We start from the raw sequence: 22,472 nt of genomic DNA, 5'->3' as shown, positions 1-22,472 counted from the left end.
AGAGCAGTTTTGAAGTGTAAAGTAGGGTCGAGCTGGCCGTTGCCATCTTGGCAGCATGTCAATCCCGGATAACAGAAAATGGGCAAAAAAGCGGGATGCGAGTGGAGCTGAGGTGACGCGATGACTAACAGACAGCAGATAAATGGCTATCCACCTGTCACGCAAAGTGGCCACGCCCTTAATTATGCAGAACTTTAAGGCTTTATATAATGTAAACGAATGAGTTATAAAAATAAATTAAAAAATCTGCGGTACATCCGAAACTTTGTGGCATTATTTTCCTGTTTTCACTGTAAAGCTGCTTTGAAACAATTTTCAAATATTTGTATTTTCAAAACCGTAGCTTTTTGTATGCGGTTTGGCCATTCGTCCACACGCAAATGCAGTATCCGGACACTGAAACCAAACTTTTTTTGAAAACTCCTGCCAGGATAAACATTTTTAGAAACTCTGTTTGCAGTGGTGTCGTGTGGACAGTGAAACTGGAGATTTTGGCTTGTTGCGTCAGAACCGGAACCGGCAATAAAAAAAAATCCAGGCTTCTGATTGGCCAATATGGCTTTACGGTTGGGGTTATATTGCCACCTGTTGGTTTGGCATGCTCTTGACAGCTCTTCATAGAGTGTTTTGCGTTTTCATGTGGACGGGATTTGGTTTTTTTTAAATGGAGGAGGGAAAAACTGTTTATAAAATACCTGTGTGTGTGTGGACTAGGCCTAAATTATAGTGAAAACGAATGTGATTATTCTCTCTTTATTGACTTAAACGGTGTCCAAAGCAACACGAGAAAGAGATAATCAAAGAAGCATCCAGTTGCAAAGCTACATGAGTTTCTCTTACATCCGCACTTGAGAAATAATATATCAAAAGTTGTAGAGTAACTAGATATTCAGCACAAGAATAAAGAGCATGTTAATAAATAAAATGTCCCTCTTAAAAGTGTTATAGATGCCTCTTCAGCTTCCCGAAGTACACTTGAGCGCACAAACATTTTATGATAAACTACTTACTTTCTTAAAAGAGTAAAAGAGTTCACATATGCATTACAAGAAAAGACAGTATAAAAATCATAATGTATAATGATTCGATTTACATCATAAAGCTGACATTATGTAGAAATAAAACTTCTTAGATATTGTACTTCTGGGAGAAACTTGGAGTAAATCTTAATCTCAAACTTGAAACAGGACAGGATTTTGTGGACTCTTACTGCTCGACATTTTTTTGTTACGATTGAACTTTAAAAGTTCTGGATCTGAGCAGGAACTATGACTTCAGATATTATGACATGAAGGACAGTGAAATGGATTCTCTTCAGAGTGGATGCTCTTATGTGTTTTCATTTGTCCTAACGGACAGAATTTCAGTGTGAACGCTTGAAAGGTTTTTCTCCAGTGTGAATTCTCTGGTGACATAGCAAATGTCTTTTGACACTGCCTTTGCACTGGTATGTGTTTTCTGGTGTAATTTTAAAGCCCTCAATCGTATAAAACTTTTTTCACATGCAGAACGTGTAAGGCTTTCTCTTTGTAGTACACGCGTGTAATTTCAATGCCCGTACACTTCTGAAACTCTTCCTGCACTGATTGCATGAGTGTGGCTTCTCTCTGGTGTGGATTATCATGTGATCAGTAAGGGTTCTTTTTTGTGTGCAGCTTCTTTTCTGATGCAGATTCAGTTCACCCTCTGTAGAATAGGATTTGCCACACACATAGCACACATGATTTTTCACATCGCTGTGTCTTTTCTGGTGAAATTTTAAAAGACTCGGCTGAGAATAACTCTTTCCACACAAAGAACAGATGTGAGGCTTCACCTCTGAATGAACGTTCAGGTGCTTCTTAAGGGTAAATGCCCAAAGAAATGTTTTACCACACTGATCACAGTTAAATGGTTTTTCTCCAGAATGACAACGCAGATGTATTCTAAAAGATTTTGCCAATCTGAAACTCTTCCCGCACTGATCACATGAGTGTGGTTTCTCTCCAGTGTGGATTGCCATGTGATCCTTAAGTTGTCTTTTTTTTGCAAAACTGTTCCCACACTGATCACATGTGTGTGTCTTCTCTCCGGTGTGAATTTCAATGTGTCGCTTAAGCTGTTGTTTTAGTGTGAAACTCTTCCCACACTGATCACATGTGTGCGGTTTCTCTCCGGTGTGGATTTTCACGTGTCTCTTAAGCTGTTCTTTTAGTGAAAAACTCTTCCCACACTGATCACATGTGTGTGGCTTCTCTCCAGTATGGAATCTCATGTGATTATTAAGGGTTGATCTTTGAGTAAAACTCTTCCCGCATTGATCACATGTGTGCGGTTTCTCTCCGGTGTGGATTTTAATGTGTCTCTTAAGCTGTTCTTTTTGTGTAAAACTCTTCCCGCACTGATCACATGTGTGTGGTTTCTCTCCGGTGTGGATTTTCATGTGTCTCTTAATCTCTTGTTTTAGTGTAAAACTCTTTCCACATTGATCACATGTGTGCGGCTTCTCTCCAGTGTGGAAGCTCATGTGATTATTAAGGGTTGATCTTTGTGTGAAACTCTTCCCGCACTGATCACATGTGTGCGGCTTCTCTCCAGTGTGGATTTTCATGTGATTATTAAGGGTTCCTTTATCGTTAAAACTCTTCCCACACTGATCACATGTGTACGGCTCCTCTCCAGTGTGAATTCTCATGTGACGTCTCAGACTTTGTTTGTATGGGAATATTTTCCCACACTGAGGGCAAGTGAAAATCTGGTCGGCTCTTCTCAGTACAAGTTTACTTTCTGTCTGTGAGCAACTCAAATATTTTTCTTCAGTTTGGACATGTTTCTCCTCCACTTCACTCAGTTCTTCTTCCTCCTTAATGTCTTCCATTGGGTCTAAAATAAAATTTAAAAAGGTTTAATTTTCGATAAATCATAAAAAACAACAACATAGAAATGTGAAGGGATAGAACAATTTCCCTGCACTAAAACAGATAAAGTTCATGAACCATTTGCACTAAAAACATAAATATGGTCTCATTTGAAAGCAGACACATTGCAGACCTAAGGGTATTTTTACAATTAATTTTCCGCCTGGTGTTATTTACTAAAAAAGCTTGTAAAACATCAACCCTGTTGTGCACAGACAATTGACACACCTCTTTTTTTTCAAGACAAGTTGCACTGTCAGTATATTTGTGTTGCATTGATGTCACCTGAATGTAAAATAAGTTATGGGGCCATAAAGACAAATGAAAACATAAAACGGAAATTGAATCACTCAAATATTTATTGAAAACACACACAAATAAATAAAAGCTAAGCATATTTCCTCTGGAAAACAGTTTGTTCAAGTCTTTGGAGTCCTGAAACTCAGGAATAAACATGATAACTTATACAGAACCAAAACTATTTACATTTTTCCAAAAAAAGTCCAGGCGCTTTTGGCCTCTTTGGATTTTGGATATTTACTGGTGCCAAGCCTCAAAACAGTTCCTATCAGGAACTTCTCCTCAAACTTTCTTCTCAAACTTTCTCCACAAAACTGCAGCGCGTCTCTCTCTCTATCTCCTCAACACTAGCCGTGCGTCTCTCTCTCTATCCACAATAACAGAGCTGTGGTTCATGCGTAATGACGCACACCAACGTGGATGACGGATCAGCCTGTCATTGGTCAAACCCTCATCCAAAATGGCAGCTAGCATCGCGCTAGCGGCAAAAATGATGGAAAATTTATAAATTATGGACATCAAGTGGATATATCTTGGATGTAAGCGTTCTGATTTATTGCTGAACAACTCCAAAAAGATGCACATGTTCCAGGCTGGATAGAAAACCTTCTGTAAAGGCTACAAAGACACCAAAGACACCCCGTGATGGCTAGCTCGTTAGCTTTCTGCTGGAAAAAATGGTAAGAAAATCGATAAAAGTTTCATGAAATAATATAGATATTTATCGGAGGTGCCGTGTGACGTCGTGGGCGATGCCGTCGGGCTCTGAGGGTTAAAGGTCCAAATGTTTCAAATGTTTTTCAACATTAATATGAGTTCCCCTAGCCTGAATATTGTCCTCAAGTGGATAGAAATGTTGATCGGTGTAAAACCGAGTTCTGGCTGTCTTTCTCTGCCTTTGAGAAAATGACAGGCCAGACTAGCCAATCCTGAAGTCTCCTGGTTTGACGTCCAAGCAGGAACGGTTACCTCCCTTTCCTCCGCTCAGAGAATCTGGCACGCCCATGCAAACGCTCGAGAGATCATTGCTTGTGAACGAGTGAACGCTGGCAGTTTCTCAGTGTTTGGATGTACAAATGAAAACAGAAGTCTTTTTTCAGTTCCTTCTGATCTGTGATCAGTGATTTCTTATGTGTAGCTAATTATTTATTATTCGTGCACACGCAGCGGCTTCTCTCTCTCCCGACAGAACGGTGTTTTCGTGTTTTCTATCTTGTGAGTCAGTGTTTTTGTACGTCCTCGTCGCGTCTATCTGTTCTAAAATGTGCATACAGTAATTTCTGCTCAACATCAGCAGAGTAACATCTTTAGAGATAAACCTCATACACGCCGAAGCTCGGGCTGCACTGACCGGTCGGCCTTCAACATCACCGACCCCCAGTACTGCATCTGGCCCACAGCGGAGGCGACTTACGCGGCGCGAGATTAAGCAGACGGGGGGGGGGGGGGGGGGGGGGAGCGTTAGCATATCCGGGCTAGGCAGCTATCCCCACAATAAACTGGATTACATTCGATTAATGCTGTTGTGTCTTTGTTTGCGCAGTGTACTCAATGCGCGTCACTGACGCTTTTCACATGATAGGAACATATCTAAAAATAATGCTATTATCAACACTTACTCGTAACTCGTTCATCTTGACAGCTGTAATTGTACTTTGAATGTGTTACAAAGTTGGTAATAATGATGAAGACGGACTCGGTGTGACTGGGACTCGTGTTTATTCAGAACTCTCAGATGCAAACACAATAAACTCGCGCTGACTGACAGCGCTCTCACAACTCAGTAGTTACTATAAATAACTGTTTGCAATCGCTGAGCTCTGTCTCTGGTACATTAGTGATGTCCGGTTCGCGAACAATCTTTCTTTTGAACCGGTTCTTTTTAGTGAACCGAATCAGTTCACCAAATCGGACTGAATCGTTCTAAACGGTTCGTGTCTCCAGTCAGCGCTGATCCATAATTTACTAAAGTTACTAACTTTCTGACATGAGTGACGGTCCCTCCGACTAGAAATAGACTAATAACCTGAAGTATCTGCTGTAACTACGACAGTTCACTGAACTGAGACTGACAGAACTGAACGAAGTGAAGTGAAGTGAACTCGGTCCATCCGTCTCTCTGGCAGCAGCTCGTGCCTCGTAGACCTTGTTAAACCACGCCCCCTTCGCTCGTTTCAAATGCAAAGATGTCAGCCAATCACAACAGTGGGCGTTTTTACTGAAGTCTCACAGCAGACACGCCTCTTGAAAGAGGGCATTCAGCCACAGGGCAAACATCAGTATTGAAAAATGCCTTTTATTTCTAAATTATGACATTTTATGATGTAAAAATCATACTAACAATATAAGTACACCTCAGGAAACATTATAAAATAATAGAAAAATGCCATGCCATGGGACCTTTAAGTCATTAATCGTTAAGTCAAAATTAAGTTTTTGAAAATATAGAGTTTTATTTAAAAAAAAAATTTAAATCATGTCGTGTGATTTTATTTTGAGGAGAATAATGTAATTTGAGGATTTTTTGGCCAGAGGCTAAAGACTACAGCCAGTAGAGGAAGCTAGTCCCATAGGGGAGAGATCTCACCCACAGAATGTAAATGCGCTTGGCTCGGATCGGGCATTAATAACGGAAAGGTGTGGAGCAAAGTGAGTGTTTCAACTTTTCAATGAATTCCTATGAAAATTTAGCTTCCAATTGAGATCTGAAAACGCACCAGACTGGACACGCGCTGAGAATGACGCTTACTTCAGCTCTTCGCTCTCGTGATGAATGAAATCTGACTCCTGCTGCGTTTGTGCCGTGACTTTCGTTCGGCTCACTCACACGTTATTGAAAAGACACATTAAGTTTTTAATTGTAGTGTTTATTCTCTAACTGAGCGAAATTATTGTATTATTATGAAGATCATGACGGTGGGGGCGGTGTAGTGAGTGGTCTCGTAGGGAAGCAAAGCAAGTGGATTCATATTCATAACTCCTGACACATATTAACCAATTATAGTCACTATAAGAATTTGAGAGAAAAACAGAGATAAAAAAAATGAAGCTTGAGTCTTAGATCTTTTTAATGATGTATAATTTGTCACAGTAATTACATTACATCTAACAGTAACTGAGCTAATTTAAACAAAGAAAGTTTCAGTGCGTTTGCATCCTCTTTACAAATATCTGTACTTTACTGGAATATTTTGAGAAACTTTTACTTCACTACATTCCAAAGCACATATCAGACTCCACTACATTTCTTAAAAACGCATCTTTACTCGTTATTTTGAACTTTAGAAATCGTCACATGCTCGAAGGCATAAAAGTGGTGGTTGATTTGTGAACAAACGTATTCTTTTCAATGAACCTGTTAAGTCGGTTTGTGAGTTCCCAATTGCAGCTGTTCTCAAGTCAACAACTCACTGGGTCCTATCATACACCCTGCGCAATGCGACGCAAGTGTTTTTTGCTAGTTACAGCCTGACACAATTATCATTTTAACGTCCAGAGCCATGTTGTTTAAATAGCAAATGCACTCGTGGCCATCTGTTCGCCCATGGGCGTGCTGGTCTGAAAACCAAGTGTGTTCAGGCGCATTGTTGGCGCATTGCTATTTGGAGGCAACTGAAACCGACTGCGCCATTGACCAACAAGAACAAGAATCTGTTATTGAAAGAGCGTGTTTGTAATAGGCCTGTCGTGAGTGGTCGATACAATCGACTGCGTCGGCGCTGATAATTATTTGATGTCAATATTTTTAATCGACTGGGTAAGTTGGGTACTAGGGATGTCAATTTACACAAATTTCCATGATCGATCGTCGTTTAAATTAACGATCAATTAATCGTTTAATCGTTATCCATAATACTGCATATGCATCTACAGCAGTGGCTTATAGCTGACCGCATGACAGGGTGTGCAAACGCTGCTCAAGACACCATGTTCCTCAACAAATCAATGAGAAGGGTTTTTAATCTAAATAAAGGGCTATAGGATTGTAAAATGAGTCGATGTGATTGATCATTTAATTCAATTACTTATTTAATAATCAAATATGAGTAATACGATGTGTCACCAACTCCACCTCAGCGCTCGCATCATTCAGCCTTGTTTATATTTTCGTCTGGCTCCGCTGTGCAAGCCTCCAGCACCCTCGGGCAGACCCCTTTTACAGTCTATTGTGCGGGAGCAGACGCGTCAAGTATAAACAAGGCTTTATTCCTTGTGTCTGATTTACATGTTTCGCAGTTGAGCAGCATGCACGCGCATGACCCTGATTAATCGATGATCCATAGGTTTTATCGATTAAATGTATTATTGACAATTAATCGATCATCGATTAAACATTAACATCCCATTAACATCCCTATTGGGTACGATATGAAATTGTATTAGTACCTGGTACTTTAAAAATGACAGCAGTGTAATAAGAGTAGTATTTCTTAATTTGCATCGATGGGTGAAAGCAGGAGTGAGGACGTGTGTGAGAGCTCTGCTTCCACCATTCACTAAACAACGGAAGCAGAACAGTCAAATATATACGCACAGCTCAATAAAAAGAAAGCAACAGAAAAGCACAGCCGGGACGTGCTCATCAGTTTCGCGGATTTTTGGGTTTGAATGGTCAAAAATATTTAAAAATGCATGTCCTGGTGAGTATTCAGGTAAACACAGTCGGCTATGTCTTTAATGAACGTATACAGAGTTGAATGAGAAATCTGATGTGTTAAAATGAATTTGGTCCGTGCAAGTCTTAAAGGGCCGGACCTTATATTCTGTGTGATTTAAAGGGATAGTTCACCCAAAAATGAAAATTTGACATTTATCTGCTTACCCCCAGGCCATCCAAGGTGTAGGTGTCTTTGTTTCTTCAGTAGAACACAAATGGAGATTTTTAACTTCAACCGTTGCTGTGTGTCAGTCATAGAAGGCATGTCAATGGGGTCTAATTCTATTAGGGTAAAAAAAAACATGCACAGACAACTTCAAATTAATCCATGCGGCTCGTGACGACACATTGATGTCTTAAGACACGAAACGATGGGTTTGTGCGATAAACCGAACAGTATTTATATCATTTTTTACCTCAAACACTACACCATGTCCAACAGCCCCGAAAGCGCAGCACTTCCGGAAAGGAAGGTCAATGTACACGATCTAGTGTAGAGACATGGGCTCTCGGGGCTGTTGGACATGGTGCTGTTAATCAAACAACAAAAGAAAATAGAAAATCACCCCATGCTTAACTGAATAACTTTAATATATTTATTAAGAATCACTGTTTAGTTCATTTACAGAGTGACTAAGCAGGCTATGCATTTTTGTTTTACATTTGATTATTTAATTTCTTTATTGAATGCTACTGTTAAATAGAGCTACTGTAGCTGAAAATAAAGCACTGTTTTTGTCATATTGTTTGTAATTTAAATGTTGGCTTATTTAAAAAAAACAACAACAATAAAATTAAATGAATTAAATATCTATATTGTTATTATAAATTTACATTTAAATAATATTAAATTACTCATATAATGAAATAAGATTTCAGTCATCCCAACCTGTTCAGAATAGTGGTTAGTGTTAACATGATTGATAATAATGTGATTGTTGCAAACATCTCGAAGTCATAATTTTGGTATTGTGACAACACTATTCTATATAAAAAGTATTTGCTGATATTGCTGATGTTTGTTTTGTTATGTTGGTTTACAAATTTGTACTTTTTACATTTTTACTCTTTTAGTTTTACATTTTGTCAAGGGCTTGTTTACATTTATACTTTTTTACTGAAAGCCAAAGTTGCAAGTTAAATTAAACGTTTTTAAGTAAAATTTTTGAACATTATTGTGATAAATCAGTCGATAGATTAATCACAAAGCACATACGGTCTGCTTATTACTCAAACACAGGGATGCGCAGCAGCACACAAACATTTTTAAATATGTAAAATGGAAGTATTAAAATGCTCAGGGAGCTTTGGTGGAATCCGGCTTGTCCCGTAGATGGTCTGCTTGCTCGCTTTAACCTTCCAGCACGAGCAGATCAGTTTCCTCGCTAGAGAAGCGTTCAGTTTTTCCGCTTGCAAATTCCGCCATGTAAATAACCAATCTGCAATCCTGATCTGTCTGCGATTTGATTTCGCCCTGCAACTCAGTCTGGAAACCTGTACATTCATTTCTACTACTTCTGTTACACTTTTGCAGGCACCAATCACAGACTGGCTTATCCACCTGGCGTGCTATTAGTGGGTTTAACACGATGACGGATAGAGAAGCGATGGGTCGTTGCCTGTTGATCACGCCACTTGTGGTCTGATTGGGTACAGAGTCATTTAATTTATGCCCGTTGATCACGCCTCTTGTGTAGTAGAAAATACAGAGCAGACTACCCAGACCAATGTTCAATCTTAAATTGAGCTTGGTCTGGTGATAGCCAGACAACCAAGCCGCCATGGCACGAGCACAACTGGCTTCTAAAGGGTATGGAAGATGAGACTCTGATTGGTTTATTGTACGTAACGCCCAAAACACACCCATTACTCATTAAGAGAATAGGAACAACCCTTTTGTCAGTTGTCTTTTCAAAAAGAAGTTTATCTGAGTCTGGAGACAGCAGCGCTGCGGGCGCGGATGATTTCATATACCAGCTAACATCAGCATTAAAGACTTTTAAAATCATTTTAGCTCAAAACTCACTTTCAGACAGCAGAGAGTGTTTGAAATAATGATCTGATGTGGATTCTGATCACTGTATAAGGCAGAAATATTTATATGCCATCCAAAAGACTATTTGCGCTAACCATTACCACAGTAAACATAGTAAATACTTTAGGAAATCAGACCTATCATATAGACTATTACAATCATGTATTTATTTTATCTGTCAGTACGTCTCGTCTCTTTATACCAGACTGTCTGATATCCATATAGCTCCGCATAAAAAATAAATCAACTCCGCTTTTCGGGAGCTTCCTCGCTGTTTCTCTGACTGAAAATATAACTGTATTGGGACTGTCACTGGAGAGAGTGCTAAAGATGCTAAGGTCGTATTTTGTTGGAAAATATGTAGAAATGATCGTTCTTTCTAAATGTGATAAACTGTCCCGTGACTACAAATAAACAGAACCAGATGTGACTGAATAAGTATGTGTGTCCTCTTTCTTTTGTGAAATAACAGTATATACCACTTTATTTCTGTGTGAGTGTGACAAATGTAATCTCGTCAAATTCATTATGATCAATGTATCACTTAAACTGTGGTAAAACATTGATGCTTGGGTTTTAAATTTTTAAGTAAACAACAAAAATGCCAACAAACGGTCATTTTATCATGTTGGTTTTGCGATCTCGCTAGTTTCCAGTGATTTCTTTCAGATTAGTTTTCTGATAAACTTCCATTTGTTGGTGAGATGATGGGTTTGTGTGACGTTGTTCCAGAGAGGCATGTTACGGGCAGGTTTTTAGTTAAGCGCTGCGGAGCTTCTAGCTCATATAGGTTTGTGAAGTAAATCTGCGGTAAAAGGGCGATCTGGTAAGCCCACTGAAATGCTTGAATGCAGGCATTCCCACATCAAAATCTCCATGGTATAGGTTTTAGGTAAAATACAAAACATTTAAATAATGCAAATTAATGCACATGCATCTTCCCAAATACAAAACTAGAATGTTTGCATGGTGTTCTTCTTAAAAATGTTAAGCATCTAGCCCTATGTGACATATGATTTCTATATTGTTTGTCAGAACATATTACACATTATATATCTGCATCCACTAATCTGAATAGTGCTGCTAGCAATTCAGACCCAGCAACCCCAGGGATTTTGTACATCTGTGCATTATTGTAGTTTATCTATGCCAAGAATTTCTACAAAGCCCCTCCTTGTTCTCTGATTCGCCAGCAGACCCAGTGTAAAATTTCAAAATTCCTGAACCAGATATAGGCTAAAGGAAATATGAATAAACAGCTCATAATTTTCCTCCTAAAAGCTCCTCTCACTTAGCCTGGTCTTACCAGACTCTCGTACATTTCATTTGTACAGAGAGTCTGGCCACTCTCCATTGACAAGCGTTTACTTCCTTGAAGGCGGGTTCTCTGTTGAAGTTTAAAACTATTGGATCTGCCAAGAGTCACTCTGGATCTGCCTATCCAACCGCTAACGATTGGTCATGACCAATGTCACGCGCCGTTCGCCTTTGATTCACACCACCTCAGTGTCAGTGATAAAAACCTCTTGCATTCGGATTGTGATTTATTCACGGTGGAGAGGAGAGTTTTGTGATCGGAACGCACTGCTCTCGTGGTGCATATCTCGTGCAATCATAACATGATTGTATATGCTGTAAATAAAATGTCATGTGCTTGGTACAAGAATAAATGCTGCCGTAAATAACAGCCCAATTCAAATGTTTACGTGCTTTTCTTCTTTTATTTTTTGAGCGGTGATGAAATATTTTGCTCTTGTAAACACTTGCCAGCATTTAAAGAATTACAAGTCTAGAAATGCATCCAAATTACAGCTCATGCAACCGCACGGTGCTCTGCAGGGGTCTAAAAAGGATATAAACAGTGAATTTTGACGTGATGTGGATTCGGAGAGCAATTACATTACCACACGACCTTGGTGTTTGTCAAAAGCAGTCGGTAATTCAGCCTGGGTTTTTTTCACGGGTGGTGGGAGACGGACGCACATACATAACAAAACACAACTTAAAATCCAGGCTTGGTCCTCTCTCATCCTTCACCGGTGTCGCTCGTCCTTATATGCCTCCGTGCTCCCTCATGAGAGGACTCTAGACCGGTGTGTCTCATTCTCAATCACGCAGACCGATCTCGCTCGCTCGTCCACCTCGCCACACTCCGGCTTTAACTTCTGGGCATTCGTCAGCGGTGCCACACACTTGCATCTTTCACCGCCGCCATTACTGAACTACAACTCAAACTAGCGCACGACATCAACGTCATCGCACTCAGCCACTCCCTCTGTTCGCTGATTGGACCGGTAAAAAATTGTTCGGGAGAAAACCTAAGCATCTACCGCAGTCCAAGACGTAGTACTGAAGGAAAATGAAAATTGAGCGGAAGTACGTAGGAGGGCGGAGCCAGGCTACCTCTCACTGGTTATTTGTTGAAAGCATAGGAAAGATAGGAAATAAATGTCACTTTGAAGCTCTATTTTGTATGTAATTATATTATTTGTTGCTGTTATTTCACAGCTCTTGTGGCTTTTCTATCCACAACCACTAAACGAAGAATCAAAAATAAACACCAACCTATTGGTTCTTCAGTATCTTCAGATTTGATCTTGCAGGATTCCGGATCACTCATGTTCTCGCTGTTCTTTCACAAACTCGTCTTCACTTGTAGACTGATGGGAATGTTTATTGGAGCATTTATTGGTAAATTGCTGTGGGAGGAGCTTCACTGATGGTGGTAGGTGGAGCAGATCTGTAGGAATAAAAAATAAAGCAGAAATAAAATGGATGCTGTCACTCATCCACACATTAAAAGCATTTATATATTATGTTTATACATCCATTCATCAAAATGTAAGGTTACTCAATTTGTTTTATTAAAAACTCAATTTCTGTTTTGTCTCTGTATACTTTTAACATTCTTTTATCTTCAACATGGACATAATGGATAAAGTAATACAAAAACATACATAATCACAATTAAAAGAATCCACATAAAGTAAGAATGAAAAAATTCTGAAATAAGTGTACAGATTTGTAAGCAACAAATAATTTTTTTGTTGCCGTTTTTAAAATAAAACATGGTTTGTCACAAATGATAAAGAAATTCTGATTTATGGCGATTGTGTAGTTGGTTTCAGTCTGTTGCTTGACACCAATGAAATTAGCATTAAGTGGCGGTTTACAGGTGATTTAAATACATTAGCATAATCAATGAGATGAAAACAGGAACTATTGAAGATTAGCAGCTCTGTTAATAGTGTAGAGATCTGAGTTTATGGTGTTTGTGGTAGAAACAGATTATTTGAGTCAGGATATATGCTGAAAGACCTAACAATTGGCCTATAACAGTGTTTTTTCTAAACACAAAAAATAGCTGTTCGACTGTTGGGACGTTGCTAGCCTAGGACTTGTAGCACCAAGCCCAAAACCACTCTGCATTTCCACCGTCGGGCTAGAAGCTAGGCAGCGCTTCACTAAACCCGCCTGTAACAAACCCATCATTTCACCAACAAATGGAAGTTTTATCTGAAAACTAATCACAAAGAAATTATTGGAAACTAGTGAGAACGCAAAACGAACATGATAAAAGCGGCCTTTTGTTGGCATTTTTGTTGTTTACTTAAAGGGTTAAACCCCAAGCATCAATGTTATACCACACTTTTACAATAATAAGTGATACATTGATCATAATTAATTAATTTGTGTCAAGATTGCACATTAATCCCACAGAAATAAAGTGATATTTATCATTATTTCACAAAAGAAAGAGGACATACTTATTCAGTCGCACCTGTTTATTTGTATTAACAGGACAGTATGTTTACATCACATTTAGAAAGAATAATTTCTACAAATTTTCCACCAAAAATACGACCTGATGAGCTTTAACACTCTCTCTGGTTACAGTCCCAATACATTTATATAAGAGAAACAGAGGAAGCTCCCGGAAAAAAGTTGCTTTATTTGCACACAATGTTTAATGTTTTCAATTAAAAAAAACTGAATGTAATGTATAAATAAAGTAAAATATCTCGCTTCCACCAGATCACCTTAAGTATTTAACTTACGGAAAAGGTGTAGAGCCTCTCGCAATTCAAAATGCATTACGCATAATGTCTGATGACATTGCACACCAGTTACGTTTTTTTCGATCTGGCGGAAGCTAGATATTTACTTTACTAAGTTTTAAATATGGATATTTGTCTTACACAAACGCATCGCTTCACTTCAGAAGGCCTTTATTAACTCACTGGAGCCATGTGGAGCAGTTATATAATGGATAGATGCACTTTTATGGACTGAAAAAATGATGCAACAATTCACTGCCATTATAAAGCTTGGAAGAGCCAAGATATTTTTAATATAACTTTGAAATTATTTGTCTGAAAGAAGAATGTCATATAAACCTAGGATAACTTGAGAGGGTGAGTAAATAATGGGCTAATTTTCATTTTGGGGTGAACTGACCCTTAAGAGTGACATGCATTCTAGAAATGTAAACATAATTTGAAAATAATACAAAAGCATAATGATTTATATCATAAAGCTGATGATATACAAGAACATAACTTCTTAGATATTGTTCTTTTGAGAGGAACTCCATATTTTAGTTTATTTTAATCTTACACCTGAAACTGCTGATCTTGAAGATGAACTTCAACGTTACTCTTGAAAGTGCTGGATCCAAACAGAAACTATATTTACATGATTTGTGACATTATGATGAACAAAACAACAATACATCAAAATTAGTGTTGGGTGTAACTAGTTACTAAGTAATTAGTTACTGTAATTTAATTACTTTTCCCTTGAAAAAGTAAAGTAAGGGATTACTCTTATTTTTTGTATAATTGAATTACAGTAACTTCACAAGTAATTCAACTAAAGACTGTGTACAGACTGTAGAACAATTATATATAATACAATAGTGAAATTAACATCAACATTTAAAGTCTAACTTTAAAATGCATGTTTTTATCTATCCTTCTCACATACTTTCGGTTAATGAGAATAGATGTAGTTTTATAGTATGTATTTGAAATGTATATATAAACAGAATGTATTTGAATGAATTAAAATAGCCATTCCATGTCTAATCTTGAATCGTTTAACTCGAGGTTGATATTTGGAAAGTACTAAGTAATTAAATACTTTTTGGAGAGGGTAATTTGTACAGTAATCTAGTTACACTATTGAAGATGTAATTAGTAACTATTAATTAGAGTAACTTACCCAACACTGATAAAAATAAACACAAATGATACCCATCCTTACAGAAGTGTTTCCTTCTTCATTTCTGTGTGGGAAACCATTCATTAACTGCTAACTACCTTACAGCAGAATAATATGTCCATGTGAAATTTAGTTAGATTTTTTTTAAATAATTAATAATATATCAAGGAATCAATAATGCATGTCTTCACGTGCTATCTGCATTTTCATTCCCACTTGTGCATTTAAGTGCTTTGTTGTCAGAATTAACAGGAATCATGGACACCAGGTTTATTCTTGCCTAGCCTATTTACTGGGAAAATCTTATTAAAACCAAAATGATGTAGTAGTGTCCCTGTGTATAAAACATACAATACTTCAAACGATTATTCATACAAGTATAAGCCCTACATTAATGACAAGACAAAACGATTAAAGCTGTTGTGTAGAAAATAATAAATAATACCCGACACAAGTTTAGGGCATTCCCATCTCGTGAATATGCATATCAAAATGATTTCGGAACTTCCCAGTGGCAAACACGACATCAGAGGGCGTTCATGTGCAGTTAATTTGCTTAGGAACTCGTATTTAGCATTAGATACTCATGTGAAACAGGACTTGTTTTGCTTTGTGGCAATGATTACAACATTTTAAACCGTTATTTCAGTCAGCAGACGATGGAAATAGGCACATGTACCCGATGAAAACATGACAGTGCTTAAAATGTAGATTAAACTGTAAAATGTATTTTATGGTTAACATACGAAACTGTAAAAGCTGCTCAACTCACCTCAGAAGACTCATTGCGCGGGCAAGCGTTGATGACGTCATCATTGCGAGGCTAAAATCAAATGTAAAAAAAACAAGCTGCGATTGACACTGGAGCTGTGTCCCAATTCAAGGGCTGCATCCTTTGAAGGCCGTGTCCTTTGAAGTGCGCGGCCGACGCAGCCTTCAAAGGACGCTCTGAGACTCGTTTACAGTGGAAGGTATAGCGGATTGCGTCACCGCGGCGCGACGAAGGCTGTCCCAATTCGTAGGTCCTTCGAAGGCTCCTTCAAAATACGGCCTGCAAATGCGTCCTTCTTTTCCCATGAAATGAAGGATAGTTGGATGGATGCTTCGCAGCCTTGCCTTCCCCAGAATTCATTGCGCACCGCGACATCAGATTTTTGAAGAGAAATTGCCAGATTACACTTTTAAATGCAAGTATTGGGTTTCAATTTACTCCAGTAATCTAATGTATCTTCTGATAAAAATAAAATGTTGACTAATATGTTACCAACATACGATTTTATATAGTTTATATTCTTTATTATGCACATAAATGGGCCGAGGTAAAGATCTTTAGTTGTTTTGTTTTTAGGCAGTTGAATATAACTTTAAAGTCCAGTATAAATGTTCATTTCAGTTCTCTTCAACGGCAGCTGTCAACAGTTGCTAAATATTACAAATAATGTAACGAAATACATTTACTCTGTATTTGAGTATAATTGTGAAGTACCTCAGATTTTTATTCAACTTCATCTCAGAGGCAAATATTGTGGTTTTATGAAAAACTGACTTTTAACACATGGATATTAGATTTTGATATTAGTTATTGTTTAAAAAAGAATCTAAAAATAAAATACACTAGAAATATGTCTTCTAGATCAGGGATAGGCACCGTTGGTCTTGGAGGGCCGCTGTCCTGCAGAGTTCAGCTCATAGAACAGTTATGCATGTTAAAATATTTTGTTGTTTGCTTTGAGGATGTGAGTTAATTTAATTTATTCTTCCCTCTTTCTGAAAACATCTTAGCGACATGGCAGCCGTCGAATAAGTCCGCACTGCAAACCTGTTGGTAGACAGTGGAAATATGCACTGATCCAGATGATGTCCCGCTGACAGAGGCTTCACCAGGGTCAATAAAGCCCAGCTCAATAAAAGACTACATAAAAACATTTTCTGCCATCTGTTTTATGTACTGTTAATTTTAACATTTATTTAGTTTTTCTAATCTTAAACGTAACTTATGTAAATAGTTGTAAAAAGTACTGTAAATAAAAATGTATAGAATTTATTTTTTCATTTACAAATTAATTGACATGACAAAAATAAATGTACAGAATTATTTATTTTATTTACAAATTATAACTTGCATAACAAAAATAATGTGTAGAACGGTAATATTTCATTTACACATTTTAATTTACAAAACCAAAATTTTAGTTCTCAACAATCTCTCAAGAAGAGAAAACAATCAATCCATTCTCTCCCTGCTCTCCTCTGTCTCTCGCTCTTCCTGTCCTCCCTCAGTCTCTCCATCAGCTCATCCTCTCGTCTCGTCTCCTCTTGGCTGGAGTTGCTCCTCCTCATCTTGGTCATCCACTGCTGAACTTGGCCCTGGTGTGTCCTCAGGGATGATGGAGCCAATGAGGACAGGGGGATTGTCCCAACCCCTCAATCATGAAGACAAACCATGGCCAAGTTCCCCACTCCCTCACCTGACCCAGGACACTTTCAATCCTAAGGCAGAGAAAATAAACATGTCTGTCTGTCAACAACAAACACAACAGCACAATACATTTCAGTAAAGATGTGTCTATTAACTTGCATACTTTTTATTTATTTTTTAAGTTGTAATAAGTTTATTTTTTTACCTGCAAGGCAGGGGTGCAATCTTAAGAAAATTTAAAAATATGATGCATCAGTAGCCTACAAACATACAAAATACTCCAGAAATCATATTTATAGATACTCAAATTCTATATTCTCGATTTTTCCGGCCTGGTAAATAAATACTCATTTGCTGTCTCATTTTAATAAAGCTGCTAAAAGTAACTTGATCCATAAAACAAAACGAAATATTACATCAGATCACCTAACGAATAAAGCTGTGCCGTGGTAACAGAAATAAAGACCACCGGCTTTTAAAACGTTTCATTGGTTATTTTAGTAAATTAAAACAGAATAGGCTACTTACATGTATAAGTGTTCCTCGGCCGCGGGATGGGCAGAGGAATACACTGCGAAGGATCCACTTGTTCTGGTTGGTTCTATCCTTCGCGGCCGGGGAGAAAGACGGTGGGTAGGGTTGCCAGGTCTCTGCAACAAAAGTAGTCCAAAACTCCCAATGCGATTTTCTCCATCGAGCGGCCGAATTATCCACTGCAGTTGTACGTTTGGGGGTGTTGGAGCGGCGAAATCGTACTTAAGGGGTAGAAACAAACCCGCGGAAATAATTTTTCACCCGCGGCAACAACTTAAAAGTAGCCTAATTCGGCTGAAAAAACGGGGACTTGGCAACACGGACGGCAGGCTGCATTTGAAGGCCCCTTCGAATTGAGACAGCCTTCGTCGCGCTGCGGTGACGCATTCGGCCTTCAAATGCGGCCTTTGAAGGATGCAGCCCCCGAATTGGGACACAGCTTGGGGGTCTCTACCATAGATGGTCTCTACTCCCTGAGCACGGGTGCCCTGTCCAAACACTTGGGCTGAATCCGAAATCGCCCCTAAACCCTCATTCACTATTCCCTATACGTTAGTCGACTAATCCAGTTCACTTGAAGGAGAAACGAGTGCGTGAAGTCGGACAGCCGTTGTGTACATCGGCTGCACAGTCCACACTCGTTATTGCGGTGCAATGTGGGATTGAATGAGTGCACTCAATAACGAAACGGTTGAAATAGTGCCCTATTTAGGGGCGATTTCGGATTCAGCCTTGCTGTCTTTGCACTTGACATACAGACTACCCAGACAGCAAGCCAACATTGAATAAATATTGATTTTCCATCTGAATCATCATTATGGTTGATATCGAAATTTCAATGCAAAATAAATGTTGAATCACCATTCCCATATCGATGAAACCTGACGTTATTAATGTTGATGGCAACAACATTGGAACAACATTGATCTAGTTATCTTTATGATTGATTAAGCGTTGATATTTGATTTACCGGGCGATTGCCAATTGTGTTGAAAAGTCATTGATTTATAGTTGATTGGGCAACGACCTGTTGTTGAAAAATCATCGACATATAGTTGACCGGGAAATATGATTGAAAATGCATCGGTGTTGGGTTAAGAACACGGACGACACAGTGCGAGAAGCCGGGATTTTCTCAGCGTTACGTTTCTGTATTTGGCCGAAGTGTTCAAGTCGGCATGAAAACGGCAAGTGTGTATAGAACTTTTTATCACCCGATGGGACACACCCTGCAAACAAGCCTCCACTGGCCCTTTACGGGCCCTCTTAGGGCCATCCTAAGCAGGCAGCCCTCACTTAGCCCCCAGGAAGCCCTCACTAGGCCGCACAGGGCCCACACTATTAATCTACAACACGAATGTCTGTATTGTCAAAAATGTACAGTAGTCAAAGGGATTTCAAATTAATCGATTTATTAAATGCAAAATAAAAAAATACAATTCATGTTAATACAGCAAATTTAACACTCTGAAAGGAACAACGTTATCTATACATAAAAACAATATAAATAAACAACAACAAAAACATTACTTTGACATCTGCTGAAAATGTGTTTTGGTGTGCTAAAGCAGGGCTTTTTAAACTTGTAGATCTCCCAGACCCCCAAATATGAACATCCTTGTGTGAGGGGACCCCCTTAAAATAATTTTTCTTTTATTAACACCCAATTAATACACTAAAAAATTACTGTTATATATCTAACATTACTTTCAAATAATTTTATTATATATATTTTCTACTCACTATGAGAATATACTGTTTATTGCATCATTTATTTGTATATTTAAGTCCAATTTGTATTAATTTATATGAATCGTTAATTTAATAGACTAATAAAAAAGTATTAATTTAATTTGATCTAATTTATTTATTTGTACTTTTTAAAATTGTATTATGTTAATTTAACTTTTGGTCACTTACTTATTTATCTATTTATTTATTTATGTACTTAAATTAATACATATGTTTTTTCTCTAAACTTTCGCAGGTTTATTTAATCTAATTTATTTATTTATAAAAAAAATGTTTATTATTATTATTATTATATTCAGATTTACTTTAGGCTTTTACACATATATTTTAATCTAATTTATTTATTAATTTACTTTATTTACAATCATTTATTTATTTTAATCATATTTATTTATTTAGATTTATGGTTTTTCTCTAGACTTTTCCACGGACCCTCACACAGTTTGAAAACCCTTGTGCTAAAATATTCATTGGCAAAGCTCAGTCTTCCCCTGAGGTCTCTCGACTAGTCAGCAGACGGTGGTAGCGCTCCTTTCGTCCACCCGCTCGGTCTCTTGAATTCCACAGCCACACCTTTATCTCACTCTCAACTTCAGAATCAGGAGGACTTGGCTGAAAGAAGCATTTTCTTACAGCCTCTGAAAAGCAAATAGGCCTATATGAAACAACACTGTGTGTGTTAAGTAATTTATATATGCCATTTCTAATACCGCATGCTGGCTTACCTGTTACAACCCTCCTTAGCCTCAGGTTCTGAAACATTCTACCAATTCCAAACCACATTAATCTTAATAACTACTATTCATTTTGTATTTATTAATTTATAAGTGATATATAATTGTTCATGAAGGATGGAAATGAAAAACACCATATTCAGGTGTGCAGAATTATTAGGCATGTTTTCTTTTACAGATAAAATGGGCGAAAAAAAGAGATTTAACTCAACCTGAAATGTCAGAAATGATTAAATGACCATGAGAAGGATGCAATTTGAATGCAATACTAGAAATTGCAGTTAAAGGGTTAGTTCACCCAAAAACGTTGTTACAAAGTCCATCTCACCACAGTGACTCTACAATAATTTTACGATGCGACGACAATAGTTTTTGGTGGCACACATGGAAGACAAGAACAAGTTGGATAAAGGTGTTATTTTGATTTTTTTTTGCGCACAAAAACTATTGTCGTCGCATCGTAAAATTATTGTAGAGTCACTGTGGTGAGATGGACTTTGTAACAACGTTTTAAGTGCCTTTTATGGGTCTTGGGAGTGTAAATGTACTGAATGCCAATGGAGGCCTATCTGAAGCCTTTCTCAGCCATCAGCTTTCAACAAAAATATCTTCATTTGTGTTCCGAATATGAACGGAGGTCTTACGGGTATGTTTTACAGATTATACAGTTCGTACATTAGAAAAACCATTATGCCTATGGAGAGTAACCATACACCACATATCCAAGTGAGTGTGTGTGGGTGTGTGTGTGTGTGTGTGTGTGTGTGTGGTGTGTGTGTGTGTGTGTGTGTGTGTGTGTGTGTGTGTGTGTGTGTGTGTGCGCGTGCATGAGTGTGTATGTGCGTGCGTGAGAGAGATTGTGTGTAAGTGTGAGAGAGTGCAAAAGTGAGTTTTGTTTCTACCCCTGCCATTCCCACACGAGGTTGCAATTCTTAAATGTGATCTAACAAAGGTAAAGAGAAAATATTAACCATATATGCTGTTTATATTGCTTGTAATTGGGATGAAGTAAACATCTGTTGAGTATTTTAACATAAAAATTTTGATTGTGTTGAATTAAAAACTCAAAAATGCAACGGGTCCACCAGACCCACGAACACTGGCTGAATAACAAAAATATGAACACCACACAAGGGTTAAGGCCTAGGCTACAGTCTGAACGTAGCCTTTGTGGCTTTTCAGTGTCTCTTGTTCTGTACTATGCTTGCTGTGATAGTCTTTTGTTGCCAGTGTTACCAGTGTTCAGCCGCAGCAGTTACTTCTTTTGTCCACCGTGGAACCGCCCGTATTTTTTTATAGTAATAAAATAATTTAGTTCAGTTAGAGAACAGACACTACAATTAAAAACTGAACGAGTCTGCTTAATACAGCATGAGCTGAACGAGAGTCGCAGCACATCAGCAGCAGGAGTCAGATTTCATTCATCACGAGAGTGAGGAGCTGACAGATGATCGCATAAGATTTGGTTTCAAAGGGAAATGTAAAAGCACTTATTTAAGGCTGCAGTAGGGAGTTTTTAGAAAACGTTGACTAAAGGCCTGTACACACCGGGACGAATATCGCACGCGCTTATCGCCAGCGTTTTTCGTGACGTTTTTCGGCGCGTCTTGAGTGTTCACACCCAAGCGATTTCCACTGGCGATGCGCCGAGTGAACGTGCACATTCAGTAGATGCGCTCCCGGTACACAAGGTGGTGCTGCGGCACTTACGCTTCTGACACTCGCTTGTCACACAGAAGAAGAGGAGAGACAGTATTTACGTGCTTGCCAAAACCACAGATATATTATGTCTATGGCAAAACCATTCACACACTTTTTGGTAACTGGCAAGCAGCATTAGCAGCCCATCTTCTTCTTTGTCTACTTACTACTTCTTCTCCGTATCAATGTGTGCTCGGCAAGACCGATTTTGTGCTTGAGC

At 38.2% G+C, this 22,472-nt stretch overlaps 1 protein-coding gene across 2 annotated transcripts; it reads right to left on the bottom strand.

Moving 5' to 3' along the window:
- Positions 1–736: 736 nt before the first annotated feature.
- LOC307120748 (uncharacterized protein) lies at positions 737–16,952 on the bottom strand. 2 transcript variants are annotated; one of them, XM_079807914.1, is made up of 4 exons: positions 15,885–16,952; positions 12,455–12,629; positions 8,020–8,136; positions 737–2,862 (listed from the first exon to the last, which is right to left on the bottom strand). In XM_079807914.1, the coding sequence occupies exons 2-4, from the start codon at positions 12,507–12,509 to the stop codon at positions 1,499–1,501; spliced, it is 1,536 nt and encodes a 511-aa protein (XP_079664040.1). In that variant the 5' UTR covers positions 12,510–12,629; positions 15,885–16,952; the 3' UTR covers positions 737–1,498. The 2 variants fall into 2 exon arrangements, with proteins under 2 accessions (XP_079664040.1, XP_079664041.1); XM_079807915.1 differs by lacking the exon at positions 8,020–8,136 and having other exon boundaries at positions 744–2,862.
- Between the last annotated feature and the right edge of the window lie 5,520 nt (positions 16,953–22,472).

This window comes from Gobio gobio (genome assembly GCF_949357685.1).
Source record: "Gobio gobio genome assembly, chromosome: 24".
In the NCBI taxonomy this organism is placed as follows: domain Eukaryota; kingdom Metazoa; phylum Chordata; class Actinopteri; order Cypriniformes; family Gobionidae; genus Gobio; species Gobio gobio.
Note: the sequence above shows the minus strand (reverse complement) of the source record. Positions and strands in the feature narration are given on the sequence as shown.

Excerpts from the sequence above, each read along its gene's own strand:
- LOC307120748 (XM_079807914.1), bottom strand. The coding sequence starts at position 12,509 with ATGAGTGATCCGGAATCCTGCAAGATCAAATCTGAAGATACTGAAGAA. Across the intron at positions 8,137-12,454 it reads AGATACTGAAGAACCAATAG|AATTAGACCCCATTGACATG; the intron begins GTTGGTGTTTAT and ends TTACCCTAATAG. Across the intron at positions 2,863-8,019 it reads ACACCTTGGATGGCCTGGGG|ACCCAATGGAAGACATTAAG; the intron begins GTAAGCAGATAA and ends ATTTTATTTTAG.